This window comes from Oncorhynchus nerka, linkage group LG17, assembly GCF_034236695.1.
Source record: "Oncorhynchus nerka isolate Pitt River linkage group LG17, Oner_Uvic_2.0, whole genome shotgun sequence".
In the NCBI taxonomy this organism is placed as follows: Eukaryota; Metazoa; Chordata; class Actinopteri; order Salmoniformes; family Salmonidae; genus Oncorhynchus; species Oncorhynchus nerka.
Window position 1 is genome coordinate 40,689,261 of NC_088412.1, and position 19,711 is coordinate 40,708,971.

General features: G+C 40.3%; 1 protein-coding gene and 1 long non-coding RNA gene across 4 annotated transcripts; one reads left to right on the forward strand and one right to left on the reverse strand.

Moving 5' to 3' along the window:
• Positions 1-316: 316 nt before the first annotated feature.
• Positions 317-4,045, reverse strand: LOC135561435 (uncharacterized). Of its 3 annotated transcripts, none has more exons than XR_010459450.1 (8): positions 3,291-4,045; positions 3,027-3,203; positions 2,875-2,936; positions 2,577-2,792; positions 2,336-2,508; positions 1,570-2,257; positions 1,179-1,290; positions 317-1,086 (listed from the first exon to the last, which is right to left on the reverse strand). It is a non-coding gene; the product is annotated as an uncharacterized LOC135561435 (long non-coding RNA). The 3 variants fall into 3 exon arrangements; XR_010459451.1 differs by having other exon boundaries at positions 1,570-2,124; positions 2,222-2,257; positions 2,336-2,792; XR_010459449.1 differs by having other exon boundaries at positions 2,336-2,792.
• Positions 4,046-4,680: 635 nt separating this feature from the next.
• On the forward strand, positions 4,681-13,323 carry LOC115145230 (transmembrane gamma-carboxyglutamic acid protein 2-like). The gene is made up of 7 exons (XM_029686643.2): positions 4,681-4,881; positions 5,353-5,457; positions 9,116-9,279; positions 9,438-9,471; positions 9,667-9,793; positions 10,188-10,331; positions 12,624-13,323. Exons 2-7 carry the CDS (start codon positions 5,373-5,375, stop codon positions 12,694-12,696), a joined length of 627 nt encoding a protein of 208 aa, XP_029542503.1. The 5' UTR covers positions 4,681-4,881; positions 5,353-5,372; the 3' UTR covers positions 12,697-13,323.
• The last annotated feature ends 6,388 nt before the right edge of the window (positions 13,324-19,711 follow it).

Here is a 19,711-nt window from a genome sequence, read left to right on the forward strand (position 1 = left end):
TATAAAATGATAGAATATTAGGGCCACAGAGGGGAAAAAAACACAAGTCATAATATTGTAACCAGTTGTTTTAAAGGAGGACAGTTAAAATGACAGATGTGGGGCATTTCGTGAAATTGTACTTCAGTATGGTTTCATAAACAAAGACATGCTGATGTGCCAGAATATTAAGTATCACATTGTCATAAGTATCAAAACTGTAAAAACAATATGTAGCTTTTCTGCAGAAAGAACCAGCCTCATAAATTTATGACTTTATCCTTTTTCTTCAGTGTGGCCCTAGTACTCTGTCATATAAACAAATACACATTCCATATGAATATAAAAACACAATGTGTAACATTATGTTCCTTTATTGAATAAGGACAAAACAAAGCAGGTAAACCATCAGCTCCTTTCGAAACTGAAGTCACAGTGACTCTACAAGATGGAAAGCACAGAATCCAAGCATATTATACAAAATGATACATACACATTCAAAGGTCTGTATATAACACACCCTGCATGTCTGCACACTAAAATAAATGCAGGACAAATCCATACACATCAACTGAACAGACAAATGAATGGATGCAGTAGCCTCCCTGCAGCCTTGTATTACACACAGTATACCGCACAAACATCATAAGAGGCCAAATTCGTCAAAAACGAACCCAAAAAAACCAAATTCCTCTGCCACCGCAGGACATATTTAACCAAAATTGAAAGCACACATACTAACTAAAATAATTCAACACATATTGGTCCCTCAGCAGCCGACCACTGTCGTCATCAGGGAAGATTGCCGGATTGTCCCAGTCCATGGCTGGTGGCACTCTGGGGGCCCTCTCCTTCCTCAGGCAGGCCACATTGTGGAGGACAGCACAAGCCACAGTAATATCACATGCCCTAACAGGGCTGACCCTTAATTTGTGAAGGCAGTGAAAGCGTGCCTTCAGGAGGCCAAAGGTAATTTCAACTCTGGCCCTGGTCCTGGCATGGGCATGGTTGTAGGCCTGCTGTGCTTCCTGGGGTCTGTGAAAGGTGTCAGGAGAAAAGGCTGGCAGTCATACCCCCTGTCTCCCAGCAACACACCAGAGAATTCACCTGTCAACACAAAATCTCATCATTACTACCTCAAACACAGTGATATTCTTGACACAGCCATGATGGTTATAAATAGGGGTTGTGTGGCTTACCTTGTGATAGGCACTGATAGATTTCAGAGGCCCGAAAGATTCTGGAGTCATGGACTGAGCCAGGCCATTTTGCCACAACATTGCTGATCACACAGTCAGCATTGCAGACCATCTGAAATCATAAGATGAGGAATATTACACCAATCAATGCACATCACTGGCAATGCAGAGTGTTCGTCAATGGACAATATCAAAAGTTATGTTCACCTGAACATTAATGCTGTGAAAGGATTTCCTATTCACAAAATCGGCCTCATGGGCACCTGAGGGGCTTTTATCCTTATGTGTGTGCAGTCCACTGCACCAATGACATTGGGGAAACCTGTCACACAAAGTAATGAGTATCCTACTATGTGTTAACAGTTGTCCTGTAATTTGTAGATCCTCTTACCTGCAATCCTATAGAACTCCTCTTTGATGTCACAGAGTCTTCTGTGGCCAGGGAAGGAGATGAAGACATCTGCTAATGCTTTGATAGCCAGACACACACTCCTTATTGTGCGGCAAATTGTGGCCTTGTTCAGCTGTTCTGCATCCCCCACTGAGTACAGGAAGGCTCCACTAGCAAAAAAGCGCAAGGCCACACAAACCATTTGCTCCACACTCAGTGCATGGCTCCGTGCAGTGCGGTGCTTAATCCTGGGACCCAGTAGTCTGCATAGATACAGGTTTTCTGCAGATGGCATCAGGTATCTTTCATATAGATGGTCATCAGGGAAGGCCAGTGGGTCCAACCGGTCCCTGAAGACCCTTTCTCGCCTGAAGGCTCTCCTCAGCACAAGTGCTTCTTCATCCACCACATCTCGCACGAATGGGCATGCCATTGTCAGAGCAGAAAGGAACACACAATTTTGGGCCTTCATATAGGCTAGTGGCCACACCTGGTGCTGGGGGGGTGGGCAAAAGAGGGCGATGCCTTATAACGATGACTTGGTTGTACTGATTGCTGGGAAAATAAAAAAACCTTAGAAAGATGCCACCGTCCTGTGTGCTCACAATAAGAGCTCATATGTCATGGCTCACTTGACTTTACGAGAATATACCTAATTTTTATTTTGAGCTGTGTCATCTTCTTGGAGCTGGGGAGGAAAGAAAAATAATGATTAATACATTTGTGTTACAGTTAGCATACAGTGTACATTGAAGGCATATCTCACCTCCCTCTCAAGTTTTTTTATTTCAAGGTCCAGTTTCCTAATTGTCCTCTTTTTATTTCGGACTCCAGTGCAAGATTTTCCATCTTTTTCTTCTTGTACTGAATGTCTATGTCTGCCAGTTCTATTTGGCGCCGGAGGTGGTTGCCATACAACTTTCTGATAGCTTGTGAGCTCTGTGAACACAATACAATTAGCGCAGCTGGAATTTGGCAGGATGTGGTGTCCTTTTATTAATACGCACTATGTTGCCAGGCTGGTTTTCCCACTGTATAGCATCTGGGTCCTGTAAAAGAAATTAGATTTTTTGATTTTGATGAGGACTCCTCACCATTGTAGAGTAAATAGTACTTTCACCGTCTTAACATGATACCTCATGCCTTCTGGAATCCAGAGAGATGGTCTCCTCCTCATCATCGTCTCCATCATGTGCTGTTGCTGCTGCACTGGGGCCTTCACCCTATCACATTTAATCGGATTCATATTGAAGCTAGTAGACAAGACATGCCAGGCCTACAGTATGCCTTTGATGGAGTACTCACTGGATCAGCATCGTCTGGTGCTTGTGCTGGTGGCTCTAACAGGAACACAGTGCTGCCAGGCACTGCAAGGCAATAGGTAAACCAAAGTCAGACAGTCCAAATTGATTCAATATGAATGTGGTTGTATCCCATGTAGAGATGGAAGGACATACCTTGAATGAAGCGGGTGGCATCTTGGGAGGAACCTATGCTCGTCTCTTTCCCCCCAGGGATCCCCTCTAAGACGGGCCTGCCTTTATTTAGCTCCAAGGCCATGTCCTCTGCTGGGGTAAGGTCAGCCTTTGGTGACCCACCACCCGTGCCTTGTCTGTGGGTATTCTTTTTCACTGCTAAAACAGTACAGACAATGTGTGAGCAGGCACCTTCTGGGTACAATATATGCTTGTGCTTTGTTAAATATTAGTCAGGGACCATACCATTCTGCAGAATGTTCTTGTATTTGATTTTGACCTGCTGCCATGTCCGTTTTGGCCCGTTCATGTTTAATCTACACACACACACACACACACACACACACACACACACACACACACACATTTAATGGAGTCACACTGCAAAAAATTACTTGGTATTTTTGTCTTGTTTTCAGTAAAAATATCAAAAAATTTATCATAGCTTTATACAGTGTGATGGAGTTACTTTACACAATTTCACTCATATCTGCAGTGCATTTCAATTAAAAATTTAACCGTTTCATAATTACAGTACAACTGCATTTTTGGAGATGTGAATTAAATATTTGAATTGTAATTGTGATGTTTCAGCGGAGCGGTGAGTGTGTAATTGTGCACTACTTACGCATTCAGGCGGTCTGCAATACTTTGCCACGCTTTTTCTCTTTGCTTTATCACTGTGGCGGTGTTGCCTTTCTTCTTAATTATATCTTTTACCTCCTCGTATGCCTCCATGAGGATTTGTGCTTCCGACGGGGAAAAGTACGCGGCTCTAGTTGCCATGGTAAATCAGTTAATCTGTGATCTGTGGCGGGGTCTATTTGAGTGAGCCGTGAGCGCGCACCTATCCAGGATTGGTTTCACCTGGCTTAATGAATCCGTGTCTGCTCATCCTGGCTTGGTCTTTGTGCAACCAATTAAGCCTGGACGCACATGTTTTGGCTTCATTGAGCTCAGCTGAGTCATTTATCCCGGATGTCTTAATTCTACTTTTGTGCAACAGGCCCGGGACGGTATGTGCGAGGGGACGGTCTAAAGTTATACACGAAATCGTTAAGAATAATATAAAACCAGTCTGCACACCACCAAGGTGAATTGGTTTAGTCTTGACTTAGTTTAGTTGACAGTGTTGGGGGATGGGTAATGTATTGATGCTCGACTGCCAAATCAACACAAATTTGTTTCTATTTGTCTTTGTTACTTCTTTTTGTTGTCTTATTTTTGTATATATATTTATATTTATATAGTTTTAAATGTTAGGACTATATATTTGTGTTGTTCCAAATGACTGAATAAAAATTACAGGTAGTGCAGAATGGTGCTTTTTTTGTTGTGAGGTGGGGGGGGGCGCTTAAGGAGGGGTTCGCCCAGGGAGACATACAAGCTAGAACCGCCACTGACCAAGGTTCACAGATTCCTCACTTTGGCCCCCCACTCTGTGGCTATAGCATAGTATCGAATGTCGTTACAGTAATAAACATAACAAATCTCTAACGTTTTTATTTACAGAAAATGAGCAAAGTAAACTTGACAGCAACTGTTTGGATATGGAAATGAATATCCTTGTTGATCTCTCTCTTCCTCTCTTTCACACACAATTTCAGGAAACTCCCCCTTTCTGCCCTCACACCCCCATGACAATAGGGTATGTTGTAAAACGGGTATGTCATGTGACGTTATAGGCAGGGTGTTTGTCTAACAGGTACATTTGTGTAGATATTGTATCTGTCGTAAATTAACATAGTAATGGTCTAAATTAAGGAAAGCCTGGGTGAGCGAGTTGAAAATAGAGGATTAAATATTAGTTTCGAAGCGAAAACACCGAGGACACAAGGTAAGGATAATATTTTCTCGTTAACGAATTATGATAAATTCTTTTCGACCAAAATCATTGGGCAGGAATCACTGGCCAATTGTTTATTATCGATATAACTATAGCTATGATAATTAATTATCGTTAATTGTGCTTTCTCTTTTCTCAATGCAACCGAACAAATCTTTTGTTTAGATAGAAAAATAAAAATGTAAATGTATTTCTTTATTTTCCTTATTATTTATAAGACAATAGGCCTACGACACGCTACAATGTAGGTATTTGTTCCTATGTGATTCAATTTTGTTACATGTCGAAACATTCTAAAAGTAGCTTTTGTTTCGTTTTAACCTCCGCCTCAAGAGGGCGACATAGTCAAACAGTCGTTTTTTTATGTGTGGGTGCTTTTTTTACATGAGAAAATCACTGAATAATGTTTTGAGTATGGCGTATTTAATTAGAGAAATAATGAATAAATATATTTTGTTGCAGTTGTGTCTCCTGCTTGAGAAATGCCAGGTTTGGCAGAGATATGTATTGGCATGCTGTCGCTGGTCCCCCTGGCTTGGGCCAGAGTTGTCTACAACCACAATGAAGGTAAACACACATCTGTTCAGTCGTGGTGTGTGGGTAAAATCACTGGGGAAGCCAAGCCAGGGAAGAAAAAGCCATATTACTACCTATGTGTTGTGATAATTGTGTTGTTTGCTCTATAACCTGTTAGTTCATATGCTTGCCACTGTAATATATAGGCCTAAGGCCGAGACAAGGAGACAGACACAGTGGCAGAATAAATTCAACCACACCTTTGTTTCATCACAAACCCGGAGAGCAACCTCTGTCTGATGAAGTCCACAAAGCATATTGCATGTAACAAACAGTTACATGACCTACATCATCGTCAAGCAAGTTAATGCTTCAGACATTTTTTTACTACTAAACAGCTATTGATTTAGAACCACGGACAGTTACCGCAAGTTGCAAAGAAAACAGGAGCTGCCTTCACTATTTCAACTTCAACATTTCAACTTCATCAAATCACCTATGCTTAGTCTAATACAGTGAAAACTAAAATATAACAAAAACGATTTAGTTCAATCAACGTACGCTAAATATGATGTGTCTGTCTGTCTGGCTGGCTGTAGAAAAAACATGACTCACCCTACTTGTTGAGAAATGCTATCCTCCTCTCTTTGATGCTGACGAAACTGTCTATGACTGTCATACAGTACACACTTTTAGTTTTTGTTGTCATAGGCTACCTGGCTAAAATGCTTGCTCGCTAACTTCCTTTCATGGGCAACGATCAGCCAGCTAATTAACATTAGCCTACTACATCTAGCTACATATTGAACTTCCATCCTCTCAGGCCAGGGGCACAATGTATGAATTTCTGGTTGGATCAGAATCTTTGTTATAATCATTGGCCAGTACGGAGAATTAAGTGAAACCACAAGCCTAAATCCCAATCTCCATCCATGGGTAATTTAGGAAAGGGGCAATTAGCTAGCAATTAGCTGTCAGTGATTGGTGTGAAGCCAAATCCAAACTGGCTTCCCTTGACACTTTTTTTTTGTGCGCCAGGACCATTCACAGTAGGGCTCACTCAGTTTAGCTCAACGCTGATCTGCTATTGTTTTATACTTTTTTTTTCAAGGGTGGCCAAATGTTCGCTTCCCTTGCATGGCTTCCCATGCATTCAGTGCTATGAGCGGCAACAATGTCTTACTCTTTGACCAGACAGAATCAGATAGATACAGAGACAACGGGGTGCTGTCTTGGATGCTTTCTCCGATGACATACATTCAGCCTCTTCTTGCAAATTGAAGGAAAATTATGAAACACAGAGAGACTAAAGATAAACTATTTAATGTTATTTATTTTTTTGTCAATTTTGGGGGGGGGGGGGGAGCCTGGCTTCTCTTGGCATCCATGAATACATGCCACTGCATCTGTTTGTCCTTAACACCCACAAGTGTGCTCACTAGCACTGAGAGGGAGAGAATTCAGTTCAACTTGTTTTGGAGGCAGGTTTACCCCCTCCTCTTTCACCGTACTTCATGTACGGTCATATTGGGCCAGTGGTTCCCAAACTGTGAGGCATTAACTTCTTATGGCTGGGGGCAGTATTGAGTAGCTTGGATGAATAAGGTGCCCAGAGTAAACAGCCTGCTACTCAGTCCCAAAAGCTAGATATGCATATTATATATTTGTATATTTATATCAGTATATTTGGATAGAAAACACTCTGAAGTTTCTAAAACTGTTTGAATGATGTCTGTGAGTATAAAAACCTGAGAAAAAATCCAACCAGGAAGTGGGAAATCTGAGGTTTGTAGGTTTTCAACTCTTGGCCTATCGAATACACAGTGGGATATTGGTCATATTGCACTTCCTAAGGCTTCCACTAGATGTCAACAGTCTTTAGGACCTTGTTTGATGCTTCTACTGTGAAGTGGGGGCAAATGAGAGGGGAATGAGTCAGGGCTCTGGCAGAGTGCCATGAGCTGACCACGCTTGTTCACGTGAGAGCGAGATCTGTTCCATTGCATTTCTACAGACAAAGGAATTCTCTGGTTGGAACATTATTGAAGATTTATGTTAAAAACATCCTAAATATTGATTATATACATCGTTTGACATGTTTCTACGGACTGTAAAGGAATTTTTTTACTTTTCATCTGCTGCTAGTGAACGCGCGTCATGAATTTTGATTTGTAAACTGAACGCGCTAACAAAAGGAGGTATTTGGACATACATGATGGACATTATCGAACTGGGATTCCTGGGAGTGCATTCTGATGAAGATCATCAAAGGTAAGTGAATATTTATAATGCTATTTCTGACTTCTGTTGACTCCAACATGGCGGATATCTGTTTGGGTTGGTTGGTCTCTGAGCGCCGTACTCAGATTATTGCATGGTGTGCTTTTTCCATAAAGTAAAAAAAAAATCTGACACAGCGGTTGCATTAAGGAGAAGTGTATCTATAATTCCGTGCATAATAGTTGAATCTTTTATCAATGTTTATTATGAGTATTTCTGTAAATTGATGTGGCTCTCTGCAAAATCACCGGATGTTTTGGAACTACTGAACGCCAATGTAAACTGAGTTTTTTTAATATAAATATGAACATTATCAAACAAAGCATACATGTTTTGTGTAACATGAAGTCCTATGAGTGTCATCTGATGAAGATCATGAATTGTTAGTGATTAATTTTATCAATATTTCTGCTTTTTGTGACTCCTCTCTTTGGCTGGAAAAAAGGCTGTGTTTTTCTGTGACTTGGCTCTGACCTAACATAATCGTTTGGTTTGCCTTCGCTGTAAAGCCTTTTTGAAATCTGTAGTGGGATTAACAAGAAGTGTATCTTTAAAATGGTGTAAAATACTTCTATGGTTGAGGAATTTTAATTATGGGATTTCTGTTGTTTTGAATTTGGCGCCCTGCACTTTCACTGGCTGTTGTCATATCGATCCCGTTAGCGGGATCTCAGCCCAAAGAGGTTTAAGGAACTCAGTAGGGCTTTTAACTTACTCTTGAAAGTTGTAATAGTAGAATCCACAATGTGCAATTTCATGATTGGATAGTGAATCAGTTTTCCTCTTGTCATTGCAGACCTTTAGAGAGCTATTTATAACTTGTCAGAATTTTTTTTTAGCGTGTTGATTTTGTTGTAATGTTTCAGTCACTCAATTATCACATGAACACACAAGACATGGCAAACAATGTAGAATTGCAGGAAATCTGCTTTGAAATGGCAAAATGTGTTCTCTACCACATGGCAAAATGTGAAGGATTGCTGTTTTAAAAAATCACCACCCCATGGGAAAGTTTATAGAATTGCAGGAAGTAAGTTTGAAACTTGCAAAATTCTCTCCTCCAAGAGGGGTGTGACCAGTTTGTGTCATGGACAGTGTAGGGGAGGGGTGTCCCCAAAGATAGAAAGGGGACTGAGTGAAAACGTTTGGGAACCACTGTGTCGGGCAATTGTTCTTTTGCTTCACTTTTTCTATTTATATCTGGTTGTGAGGTGATCCATTCAATACTGACTTTTGTCTGTCGAAGTCAGACTTATGATCAATGATTGCTTGTGTGTGTGTGAGAAAGAGGCTCCGTCTCTATCTCTGATTATATCAACCTCAATCTCATGCCCACCAATATCCTCTCTCTCTCTCGGTCTGTCTGTCTTATTCCCTCTCTGTCTCTCGCACGCTGTCTGTCTCTCTGTTTCTCATTTTCTGGGTCCAGTGTTCCTGGGACAACAGTCTGCGTCCTCGTACCTGTCTCGCTCGCTGCTCTGGAACAAATGGGACCTGGAGCTGGTGACGCCAGGCAACCTTGAGAGGGAGTGCATGGAGGAGGTGTGCACCTACGAGGAGGCCAGGGAGGTGTTTGAGGACACAACCAAAACGGTGAGGGAAGGGGGCAGTGAATGTGGTGGTACCTTTCATGAAAGTCTGTTGGAAATTATGGATTATTTACACACATTAAGAATACTGTAAACTTGTTCAATTAATTGACTAATTGGATACTAGAAATTTACTTGGAATTAATTTTCTATTTTCCCCAGAATGTATTTTGGGACACATATACCAGCAGTCAGAGTAAGACCTTTTTTTTTTTGGGGGGGGGGGGGGGGCTTTTAGTAAATCTATACTAAGTCAATATTGACATTTACTTTCTCACAACTGTCCTCATGTTTCTCTATGGATGATTCTAGTGTTGTGGATTATAATCGCACAGGCTGTAATCTTAATATAATGTACATTGCAAATATATTTATTGTGTTGGTTCTTTAGACACGGCGCCCAGAGTGGATGTGTCCGGTCTAGTAGCAGGGATCTTGGCTATTCTAGTGTCTGCTGTCATAGCCACGGTGCTGGGCTGCTACTGTTACAAGAACAAGGCTGGTAGGACGGCAGGCAGGTAAGATTGAGTGTGTGTGTTGTGTCTATGTATGTTAGTGTGTCGATCTTAGAGTGTAAGTATGTACAGTATAGCCTAAAGCATCTACTGCCTGGTTGCCCTACCTGTCAGCAAATTTAAAATTATAAAGTAGGCCTATGTAATCCCTGGTATCCCTACATAGTAGCAACATATGGTAAAGTATGTCTTATTATTTTTTAATTACATTAGCCTACATGAGGTATTAGCAACATGATAACATAGGTCTATGTAATCCCGGATAGCCCTACCTAGCAGCAACATTATTTCAGAAATAAGCAATGGACCCTGAGTCTTCCCATATTTTGTCTTGTGTGTGGCCAACATTACTTGTGTGTAGCCTAACCTAGTATTACTTTTATGTCATCTGTTTCAGTGGTCCAGTGAGGATTGTTTTGGATGGCCAGCCTGCCCCAGAGACAGTGCCTCTTGCTGGGATCATCGCCCCAGGACTGCCCTCCTATGGCGAAGCCCTGAACCGCAGTGGGCAGCATGACGCACCCCCGCCACCTTACTCTGGGTAGGCGTGTGTGTGTGTGTGTGTGTGTGTGTGTGTTGGTGGCACCTTAATTGGGGAGGATGGGCTCATGGTAATGTATGGAACAGAATGAGTTGAATGGTATCAAACACATGGTTCCTATGTGTTTGATGCCATTCCATTTACTCCGTTCCAGCCATTATTGAACCATCCTCCCCTCAGCAGCCTCCACTGGTGTGTATGTACAGTTGAAGTCGGAAGTTTACATACACTTAGGTTGGAGTCATTAAAACTCGTTTTTTCAACCACTCCACACATTTCTTGTTAACAAACTATAGTTTTGGCAAGTCGGTTAGGACATCTACTTTGTGCATGACACAAGTAATTGACATAATTTGAGTCAATTGGAGGTGTACCTGTGGATGTATTTCAAGGCCTACCTTCAAACTCAGTGCCTCTTTGCTTGACATCATGGGAAAATCCAAAAAATCAGCCTAGACAAACCTCCACAAGTCTGGTTCATCCTTGGGAGCAATTTCCAAATGGCTGAAGGTACCACGTTCATCTGTACAAACGATAGTACGCAACTATAAACACCATGGGACCACGCAGCCTACATACTGCTCAAGAAGGAGACGAGTTCTGTCTCCTAGAGATGAACGTACTTTGGTGCGAAAAGTGGAAATCAACCCCAGAAAAACAGCAAAGGACCTTGTGAAGATGCTGGAGGAAACAGGTACAAAAGTATCTATATCCAGTGTAAAACGAGTCCTATATAACCTGAAAGGCCTCTCAGCAAGGAAGAAGCCACTGCTCCAAAACCGCCATAAAAAAGCCAGACTATGGTTTGCAACTGCACATTGGGAAAAACATCGTACTTTTTGGAGAAATGTCCTCTGGTCTGATGAAACAAAATTAGAACTGTTTGGCCATAATGACCATCATTACTTTAGGAGGAAAAGGGGGAGGCTTGCAAGCTGAAGAACACCATCCCAACCGTGAAGCACGGGGGTGGCAGCATCATGTTGTGGGAGTGATTTGCTGCAGCAGGGACTGATGCACTTCACAATGTAGATGGCATCATGAGGAACGAACATTTTGTGGATATATTGAAGCAACATCTCAAGACATCAGTCAGGAAGTTAAAGCTTGGTTGCAAATGGGTCTTCCAAATGGACAATGACCCCAAGCATACTTCCAAAGTTATGGCGTAAGGACAACAAAGTCAAGGTATTGGAGTGGCCATCACAAAGCCCTGACCTCAATCCCATAGAAAATTTGTGGGCAGAACTGAAAAATCGTGTGAGCAAGGAGGTCTACAAACCTGGCTCAGTTACACCAGCTCTGTCAGGAGGAATGGGCCAAAATTCACCCAACTTATTGTGGGAAGCTTGTGGTAGGCAACCCAAAACGTTTGACCCAAGTTAAACAATTTAAAGGCAATGCTACCAAATACTAATTGAGTGTATGTAAACATCTGACCCACTGGGAATGTGATGAAATAAATAAAAGCTGAAATAAATCATTCTCTCCTATTATTCTGACACTTAACATTCTTAAAATAAAGTGGTGATCCTAACTGATCTAAGACAGGGAATGTTTACTAGGATTAAATGTCAGCAATTGTGAAAAATGGAGTTTAAATGTATTTGGCTAAGGTGTATGTAAACTTCCGACTTAAACTATGGTGGAACATACAGTTGATGAATGTGTACTGTGCGTAAATGTATTCCAGCTTTCTGTACTAGTTGTAATATGCATGTCCATCCACTGTGTGTGTCTGTCTGTCTCAGTGGTCGAAAAAGTACTAAAATATCATACTTGAGTAAAAGTAAAGAAAGTCACCCAGTAAAATACTACTTTCATAAAAGTCTAAAAGTATTTGGTGTTGAATATACTAAAGTATCAAAAGTATATGGAATTGCTAAAATGTACTAAAGTATCAAAAGTGAAAGTATAAATAATTTCAAATTCCTTATATTAAGCAAACCAGACTGTACCATTTACATTTTTTTAATTGACAGATAGCCAGGGATAATTTACAAACTAAGCATGTGTGTTTAGTGAGTCTGCCAGGTCAGAGGCAGTAGGGATTAAATGTAATGAGTACAATTTGGGTTTCAGGGAAATGTATGGAGTAAAAAGTACATTATTTTCTTTAGGAATGTAGTGAAGTAAAACTTGCCAAAAATATCAATAGTAAAGTACAGATACCCCAAAACACTACTTAAGTAGTAATTTAAAGTATTTTTACTTAAGTACTTTACATCACTGGTCTGTCTGTCTGTGCATGTTTCATTCATGTCATTATTTTCCTCTCTCTTTTTTACACAGGGGGGCGCCATCAGAACCTCCTGACCCAGTTGACAATACTGGGATTATTGCTAATACTGAGGACACTGAGTGAAAAGGAGGGATGGACATTTTAAAAAGGGGCATTCAGGAAGTGTGTGTGTGTGTGTGTGTTACAAGCTTCTTCAGTTGGAGATCTGGACAGTTATAAGTGAGCACAGCTGTGAACATTTCCATTTCAATTCCTGTGAGTTTCCATATAATAGGATAGCATTTCAATCCCTGTACTGATTGAAATTGGGATGTAATTGACACAGTTCTAGTTTTTAGGACTTTTTTTTTATTCAGGGGAAGAGGGGAGTTCATGGGGGCAAGGCTGAAGGATGTTATAGATAGAGAAATTAAGGGAATGGGATGAAGACTTGTTAAGAGGTTACCTGTGAGAAAGAGAAGCAATCCCTTGAAGGTTACATATCTTGAAAGCTTGATTGCTGACAGTCACCAAATGTTTTGCTTATGTCAACAATGGACTAATGAAACAAAAAATCGTTTTTGGGTGGAATTTCCTTTAATATGTATAAACTAGCAGCTGGTACTGTATTTAGGTCAACATGTTGCCTAATGTTTGTCTTATCTCAGTTGTTTCTATCTGTATTGTTACATGACAGACCACTCTGAACTTGTTTATATTTATACACATTTCTTATTAAAAACATTTTAATAAAATGTTTTGCACCCCTGGCCCACTGGTCAATCAGACAGTCATCAAGACTCCATAGATGCACGTTTTCAAGAAGGTTTTAAAATATGCCCGGGTGTTAGAAGTGAAAGTCATCCAAAAGTAATCGGATTAGTACTTTTGCATAATCCAAAAATTTCCGTTACTGATTACTTATTTTTTTTATATAACTGCAATCAGTAACGGATTACATTTTTTAAGTAATCTGCCCAACCCTGCATATATCTGCACTCTTCAAAAATAAATGTATCTTGCATTGCTCCCAAATGTACCCTTTTTCTCCCTGGTTGATAGTTGGCCTGTGCTACACAGTATTCTGTCAGAGAATGGTCTCTGTGTATATGACTAAAGGCTTTACATGGTCAATCTGCATCTGAGGTGGCTGTAAAGCATTTACTGCGCAGACATATTGTGTTTAGCTGAACTATCGTGAAGGAATTTGTCAAGGAAGTTGAGTTGGTGTTTATACAGGACCTCCCGCCCCCACAGACCGTCAACCAATCATGTCAATGCGGAGCTATACAGAGTCATCTGCTTTGTTTCACAATTTGAGGCGCACGGCGATGCTATACAGAGCTTGATTTTTTTAAATATATTTTTATTTTTTACATTTATTTTATTAACAACAAATCAATACATAAAGCACATGAGGGAACACAAGCATACATAGATTACAAACAATGGACAATCGAGCTAGGGGGTACAATATCACATTACAATTACACAAGGACCTTAAGGGACATGCATATACTTACAATTCTAACAGCTTTTTTGTTAGTAGAGCATTTAACCGTCTTAAAATACAGTTCAATTTATTTTTGTAGGGTACGAAAATGCGGTTTTCTGTTTGTAAATTTACATTTGTGTATATGAAATTTGGCCAAAAGAATAATGAAATTAATTACATAAAAATGATTCCGCTTATTTCTATTGTATGTAAAGAATCCAAACAGTACATCTCTCCACAATAGTGTAAATTCTTCATAAATGTGTTCAATTATAAACCTACTGATGTCTTGCCACAGTTTTCTTACATGCATACAATGCCAAAAAAGATGCACAACTGTTTCTGGGTGGTCATTACAAAAGGAACAATTTGAGTTGATGTTTTCCTTAAACTTCTTCATATAGTGGTTGGCAGGATAATATTTATGAATAATTAAAAAAAAACTTCCTTAATTTTGTTAACAAGTAGGTATGTTTGTAGCAACATCCAAACTTTTTTCCAACAGATATTATCAATAAATCCATTCCAATAAGGCATGACATAAGGTATAGATACAACATCCTGCTGAAACAAGGATCGTATCGCTCTGTTGTTGAATGGACCAAAAGAGAAACAAATCTTTCCTACTGATGAGTCAACAGGGTCAATAGAAGGTAGAGCTATATACAGAGCTTGATTTGGCCTCTGCATTCCTCCGCAATTGCGTCACACTCGCCATACGAAACCTCCGACCACACTCATGATCAAGCATAAATGGTTTTTAAACAAGAGTCGGAGTAGCAGACAGACTACGTGTGTGTGTGCGCGCACTGGAGAGGGAGAAAAAGTGAGTGAGTGGGGAGAGCGAGGGAGCGTGCTAACGTGCGATCCAACCAGCCGCTCTCAAAAATGGCGTCTTCAGAAGAAAAAGACGTGAAACCCTAGTACGGCCGCGAAACCTCTCTTCAATTCTCTCTGGTCTATTTTATGATTGGTTTTACAAAAGAACGCGAGCACTACTACAATATATTTTGATGTGCGGTACGAATATTATAGTCGTCGAAGTAAGAAGGGCCGCCTACTTGACCAATCAGATGAGGGAGTGTGATGGACGCGTATGCCGGTTTACTATTCGTGGGAAAAGACCAATCAGATTAGGGAGTGTGATGACGCGTAATGCTGACCGGCTTGCAGGGGCAGACGAGAGAGATGTATTTATGCCGCGTTCATGTAGTAGTCGGAACTAGGAAACTGACATTTCCGACTTGCTAACTGGTTGTAGTTATACACGTCCCGCGTTCAACGAATCATCAAGTCGGAAATTTCAGAGTTTCCTAGTTCCGCCCAGTAATTGAACGGAGCACCATTTTATCAAGTTATCCATCAATGGTTTCTTTATTCATTAGCTATAATTAAAACCAACCGTTCTAAATGCAAAGTGGTAATTGGATGTCTTTTTCAAACTCAGTTACTTGTCTTAACGCAAAATAGGTTTACTCCAATATCTGCATTGTTTTTAAAATGGCATGTTGACAAATTGACACCTTGATTTTACATTTTATTTTCAAAATCCACAAGTAAAACGTAATTTCATAGAAATGTTCCCAGAATTGTTTTTATTTTAAATGTGTTACTTTATTTGGCATCTACGAACTTACTATAGTTGTTTATTTAACTTAACAGTACACCTATTTGGTATTTTGTACCCGTTTCAGTACAAAGGCTCTTCAAGTTATGGAAGGTGGCAAAACATTTAATAATAATTATGATTAATTGGACTTACAGTGGCAAAAAAAAGTATGTGAACCCTTTGGAATTACCTGGATTTCTGCATAAATGTGACTAAATTTAATCTGATCTTCATCTGTCACAACAGTAGACAAACACCGTCAGCTTAACTAAAAACGCACAAATTATTGTCTTTTTGCCTATATTGAATAAATAATTTAAACATTCACAGTGTAGGTTGGGAAAAGTATGTGAACCCCTACGCTAATGACTTCTCCAAAAGCTCATTTGAGTCAGGAGTCAACTAACCTGGAGTCGAATCAATGAGATGAGGTTGGAGATTTTGAAAATAGCTGCCCTGCCCCATAAAAAAACACAAATTGTTTATAAATGGAGAGATTTCAGCACTGTTGCTACTCTCCCTAGGAGTGGCCGTCCTGCAAAGATGACCGCAAGAGCACATCGCAGAATGCTTAATGAGGTTAAGAAGAATCCTAGAGTGTCAGCAAAAGATTACAGAAATCTCTGGAAGATGCTAACATCTCTGTTGATGAGTCTACAATACGTACAACAATACGTAAAACACTAAACAAGAATGGTGTTCATGGGAGGACACCATGGAAGAAGCTACTGCTGTCCAAAAAAATAAACATTGCTGCCCGTCTAAGGTTCGCAACAGAGCACCTGGATGTTCCACAGAGCTACTGGCAAAATATTCTGTGGACAGATTAAACTAAAGTTGTGTTGTTTGGAAGGAACACACAACACTATGTGCGGAGAAAAAAAGGAACAACATACCAACATTAACATCAAAACCTCATCCCAACTATTGTAGTGGGAGCATCATGGTTTGGGGCTGCTTTGCTGCCTCAGGGCCTGGACAGCTTGCTTGCTATCATCGACTGAAAAATGAATTCCCAAGTTTATCAAGACATTTTGCAGGAGAATGTAAGGCTATCTGTACGCCAATTGAAGCTAAACAGAAGTTAGGTGATGGAACAGGACAACAACCCAAAAGACAGAAGTAAATCAACAACAAAATGGCTTGAACAGAAGAAAATACGCCTTCTGGAGTGGCCCAGTCAGTTCTGACCTCAACCCGATTGAGATGCCTTGAGAGCGGTTCACACCAGACATCCCAAGAATATTGTGGAACTGAAACAGTTTTGTAAAGAGGGATGGTCCAAAATTCCTCCTGACCGTTGTGCAGGTCTGATCCACAACTACAGAAAACATTTCAAATCAAATGTTATTTGTCACATACACATGGTTAGCAGATGGTAATGCGAGTGTAGCAAAATGCTTGTGCTTCTAGTTCCGACCATGCAGTAATATCTAACAAGTAAAATAACCTAACAATTTCACAACAACTACCTTATACACACAAGTGTAAAGGAATGAATAAGAATATGCACATAAAAATATATGAATGAGTGATGGCCGAACGGCATAGGCAAGATGCAGTAGATGGTATAGAGTACAGTATATACATATGAGATGAGTAATGTAGGGTATGTAAACATTATATAAAGTGGCATTGTTTAAAGTGGCTAGAGTTGGTATGTCAGTATGTTGGCAGCAGCCACTCAATGTTAGTGATGGCTGTTTAACAGTCTGATGGCCTTGAGATAGAAGCTGTTTTTCAGCCTCTCGGTCCCCGCTTTGATGCACCTGTACTGACCTCGCCTTCTGGGTGATAGCGGGGTGAACAGGCAGTGGCTCGGGTGGTTGTTGTCCTTGATGATCTTTTTGGCCTTCCTGTGACATCGGGTGGTGTTAGGTGTCCTGGAGGGCAGGTAGTTTCCCCCGGTGATGCATTGTGCAGACCTCTGGAGAGCCTTACGATTATGGGCAGAGCAGTTGCCGTACCAGGCAGTGAGTAATTGAGTATTTTTGGTGACAAGCCGAATTTCTTCAGCCTCCTGAGGTTGAAGAGGCGCTATTGCGCCTTCTTCACCACGCTGTCTGTGTGGGTGGACCATTTCAGTTTGTCCGTGATGTGTACGCCGAGGAACTTAACTTTCCACCCTCTCCACTACTGTCCCGTCGATGTGGATAGGGGGCTGCTCCCTCTGCTGTGTCCTGAAGTCCACGATCATCTCCTTTGTTTTGTTGACATTGAGTGTGAGGTTATTTTCCTGTAACCACACTCCGAGGGCCCTCACCTCCTCCCTGTAGGCCATCTCGTCGTTGTTGGCCATCTCAAGCCTACCAGATTTGAGGTTATTGCTGCCAAAGGAGGGTCAACCTGTTACTAAATCCAAGGGTTCACATACTTTTTCCAACTTGCACTGTATGTTCAATAAAGACATGAACAATTATAATTGTTTGTGTCTTATTAGTTTTAAGCAGAGTGTGTTTGTCTATTGTTATGACCAATTTATGCAGAAATCCAGGTATTTTTTAAATTTAACTAGGCAAGTCAGTTAAGAACAAATTCTTATTTACAATGACAGCCTAGGAATAGTGGGTTAGCTGCCTTGTTCAGGGGCAGAACAACAGATTTGTACCTTGTCAGCTCAGGGATTCGATCTAGCATCCTTTCAGTTACTGGTAACTCTAAAGGGTTCACATATTTTTCTTCCCACTGTACATGGCACTTTTTTAGACATCCAAAGCTCTTTACAGTGTAAGGGGAAACTCACGACCCTAACCCCACTTACATTGCCTTCAGAAAGTATTAATACCCCTTGACTATTATTTTTACCCATCTACTAACAGGTGCCCTTCTTTGCGAAGCTTTGGAAAACATCCCTGGTCTTTGGTTGAATTTGTGTTTGAAATTCACTGCTCGACAGAGTGACCTTACAGATAATTGTATGTGTGTGGTACAGAGATGAGGTAGTCATTCAAAAATGATGCTAAACACTATTATTGCATACAGCGTGAGCCCATGCAACTTATTACGTGACTTGTTAGGCACATTTTCTCTCCTGAGCTTATTTAGGCTTGCCATAATAAAGGGGTTGAATAGTTATTGACTCAAGACATTTCGGCTTTTCATTATTAATTAATTGGTCAAATAAATTGTCAAAAAAAATAATAATTCCACTTTGACATTATGAGGTATTGTGTGTAGGCCAGTGACACAACAAAATGTGGAAAAAGTCAAGAGGAGTGAATACTTTCTAAAGGCACTGTACATATTTATTTTATTGGCCCATCCACCCCCCTCTTTGGAGGACAAAAGTAACCTTGTTTTAATTGTATATTAATTTGACATATTTTCTTCCATATACTGTACGATAGGAATACAGTTTTATATACATATGACATACTCTTGTAATAAGGGCCATAGGACATGCATTTAAAGCCCCATCTTACATTTTATTGAGGTACATTCCAATGTTGGTTGGTACTTTAACATGATTCAAATTAAATTAATGATGTAAAAGTGTATGGTATAAATTACAGTGATCGGTCTTTGAAATTACTGCTTTCATGTTCATTTCAGCAGCATATTTATATTTTGCGTTTGTTTGTCTGTCTTTCCTCTGGTAGCATTCATACGTCTTTGTGCTCACAACTTCAAGTTGGGAGACTTTTACTCTCCCAACTGATTTTTTTTCCCTGCCAAAGGCTGTTGAAGGTCAAGAATGTGATATATTACTATTAGAATGAAAGGCTTGTAGGGAAACTAACAACATTGCTCCATCAAATCGGTTGTGATCCAGGCTGTATCACTATAGGCCATGATTGGGAGTCCCATAGGACTGCGCACAATTGGCCCAGCGGGTTTGACCCTGGGCAGGCCTTCACTGTAAATAAGAATTTGCCTAGTTAAATAAAAAATAAAATAATAGAATAACTTATCTGTGCTTGGAATGGAATAATTTATGCTTGATATCTAGCTCATTTGAGATGAGAATTAAAATACATTTAAAAAGGCCAATTGACCCTTTTGCCCAAAACTTTTGTCCTTTCTCAATGTTATGAATTTGAGTGATGTTGTGCATT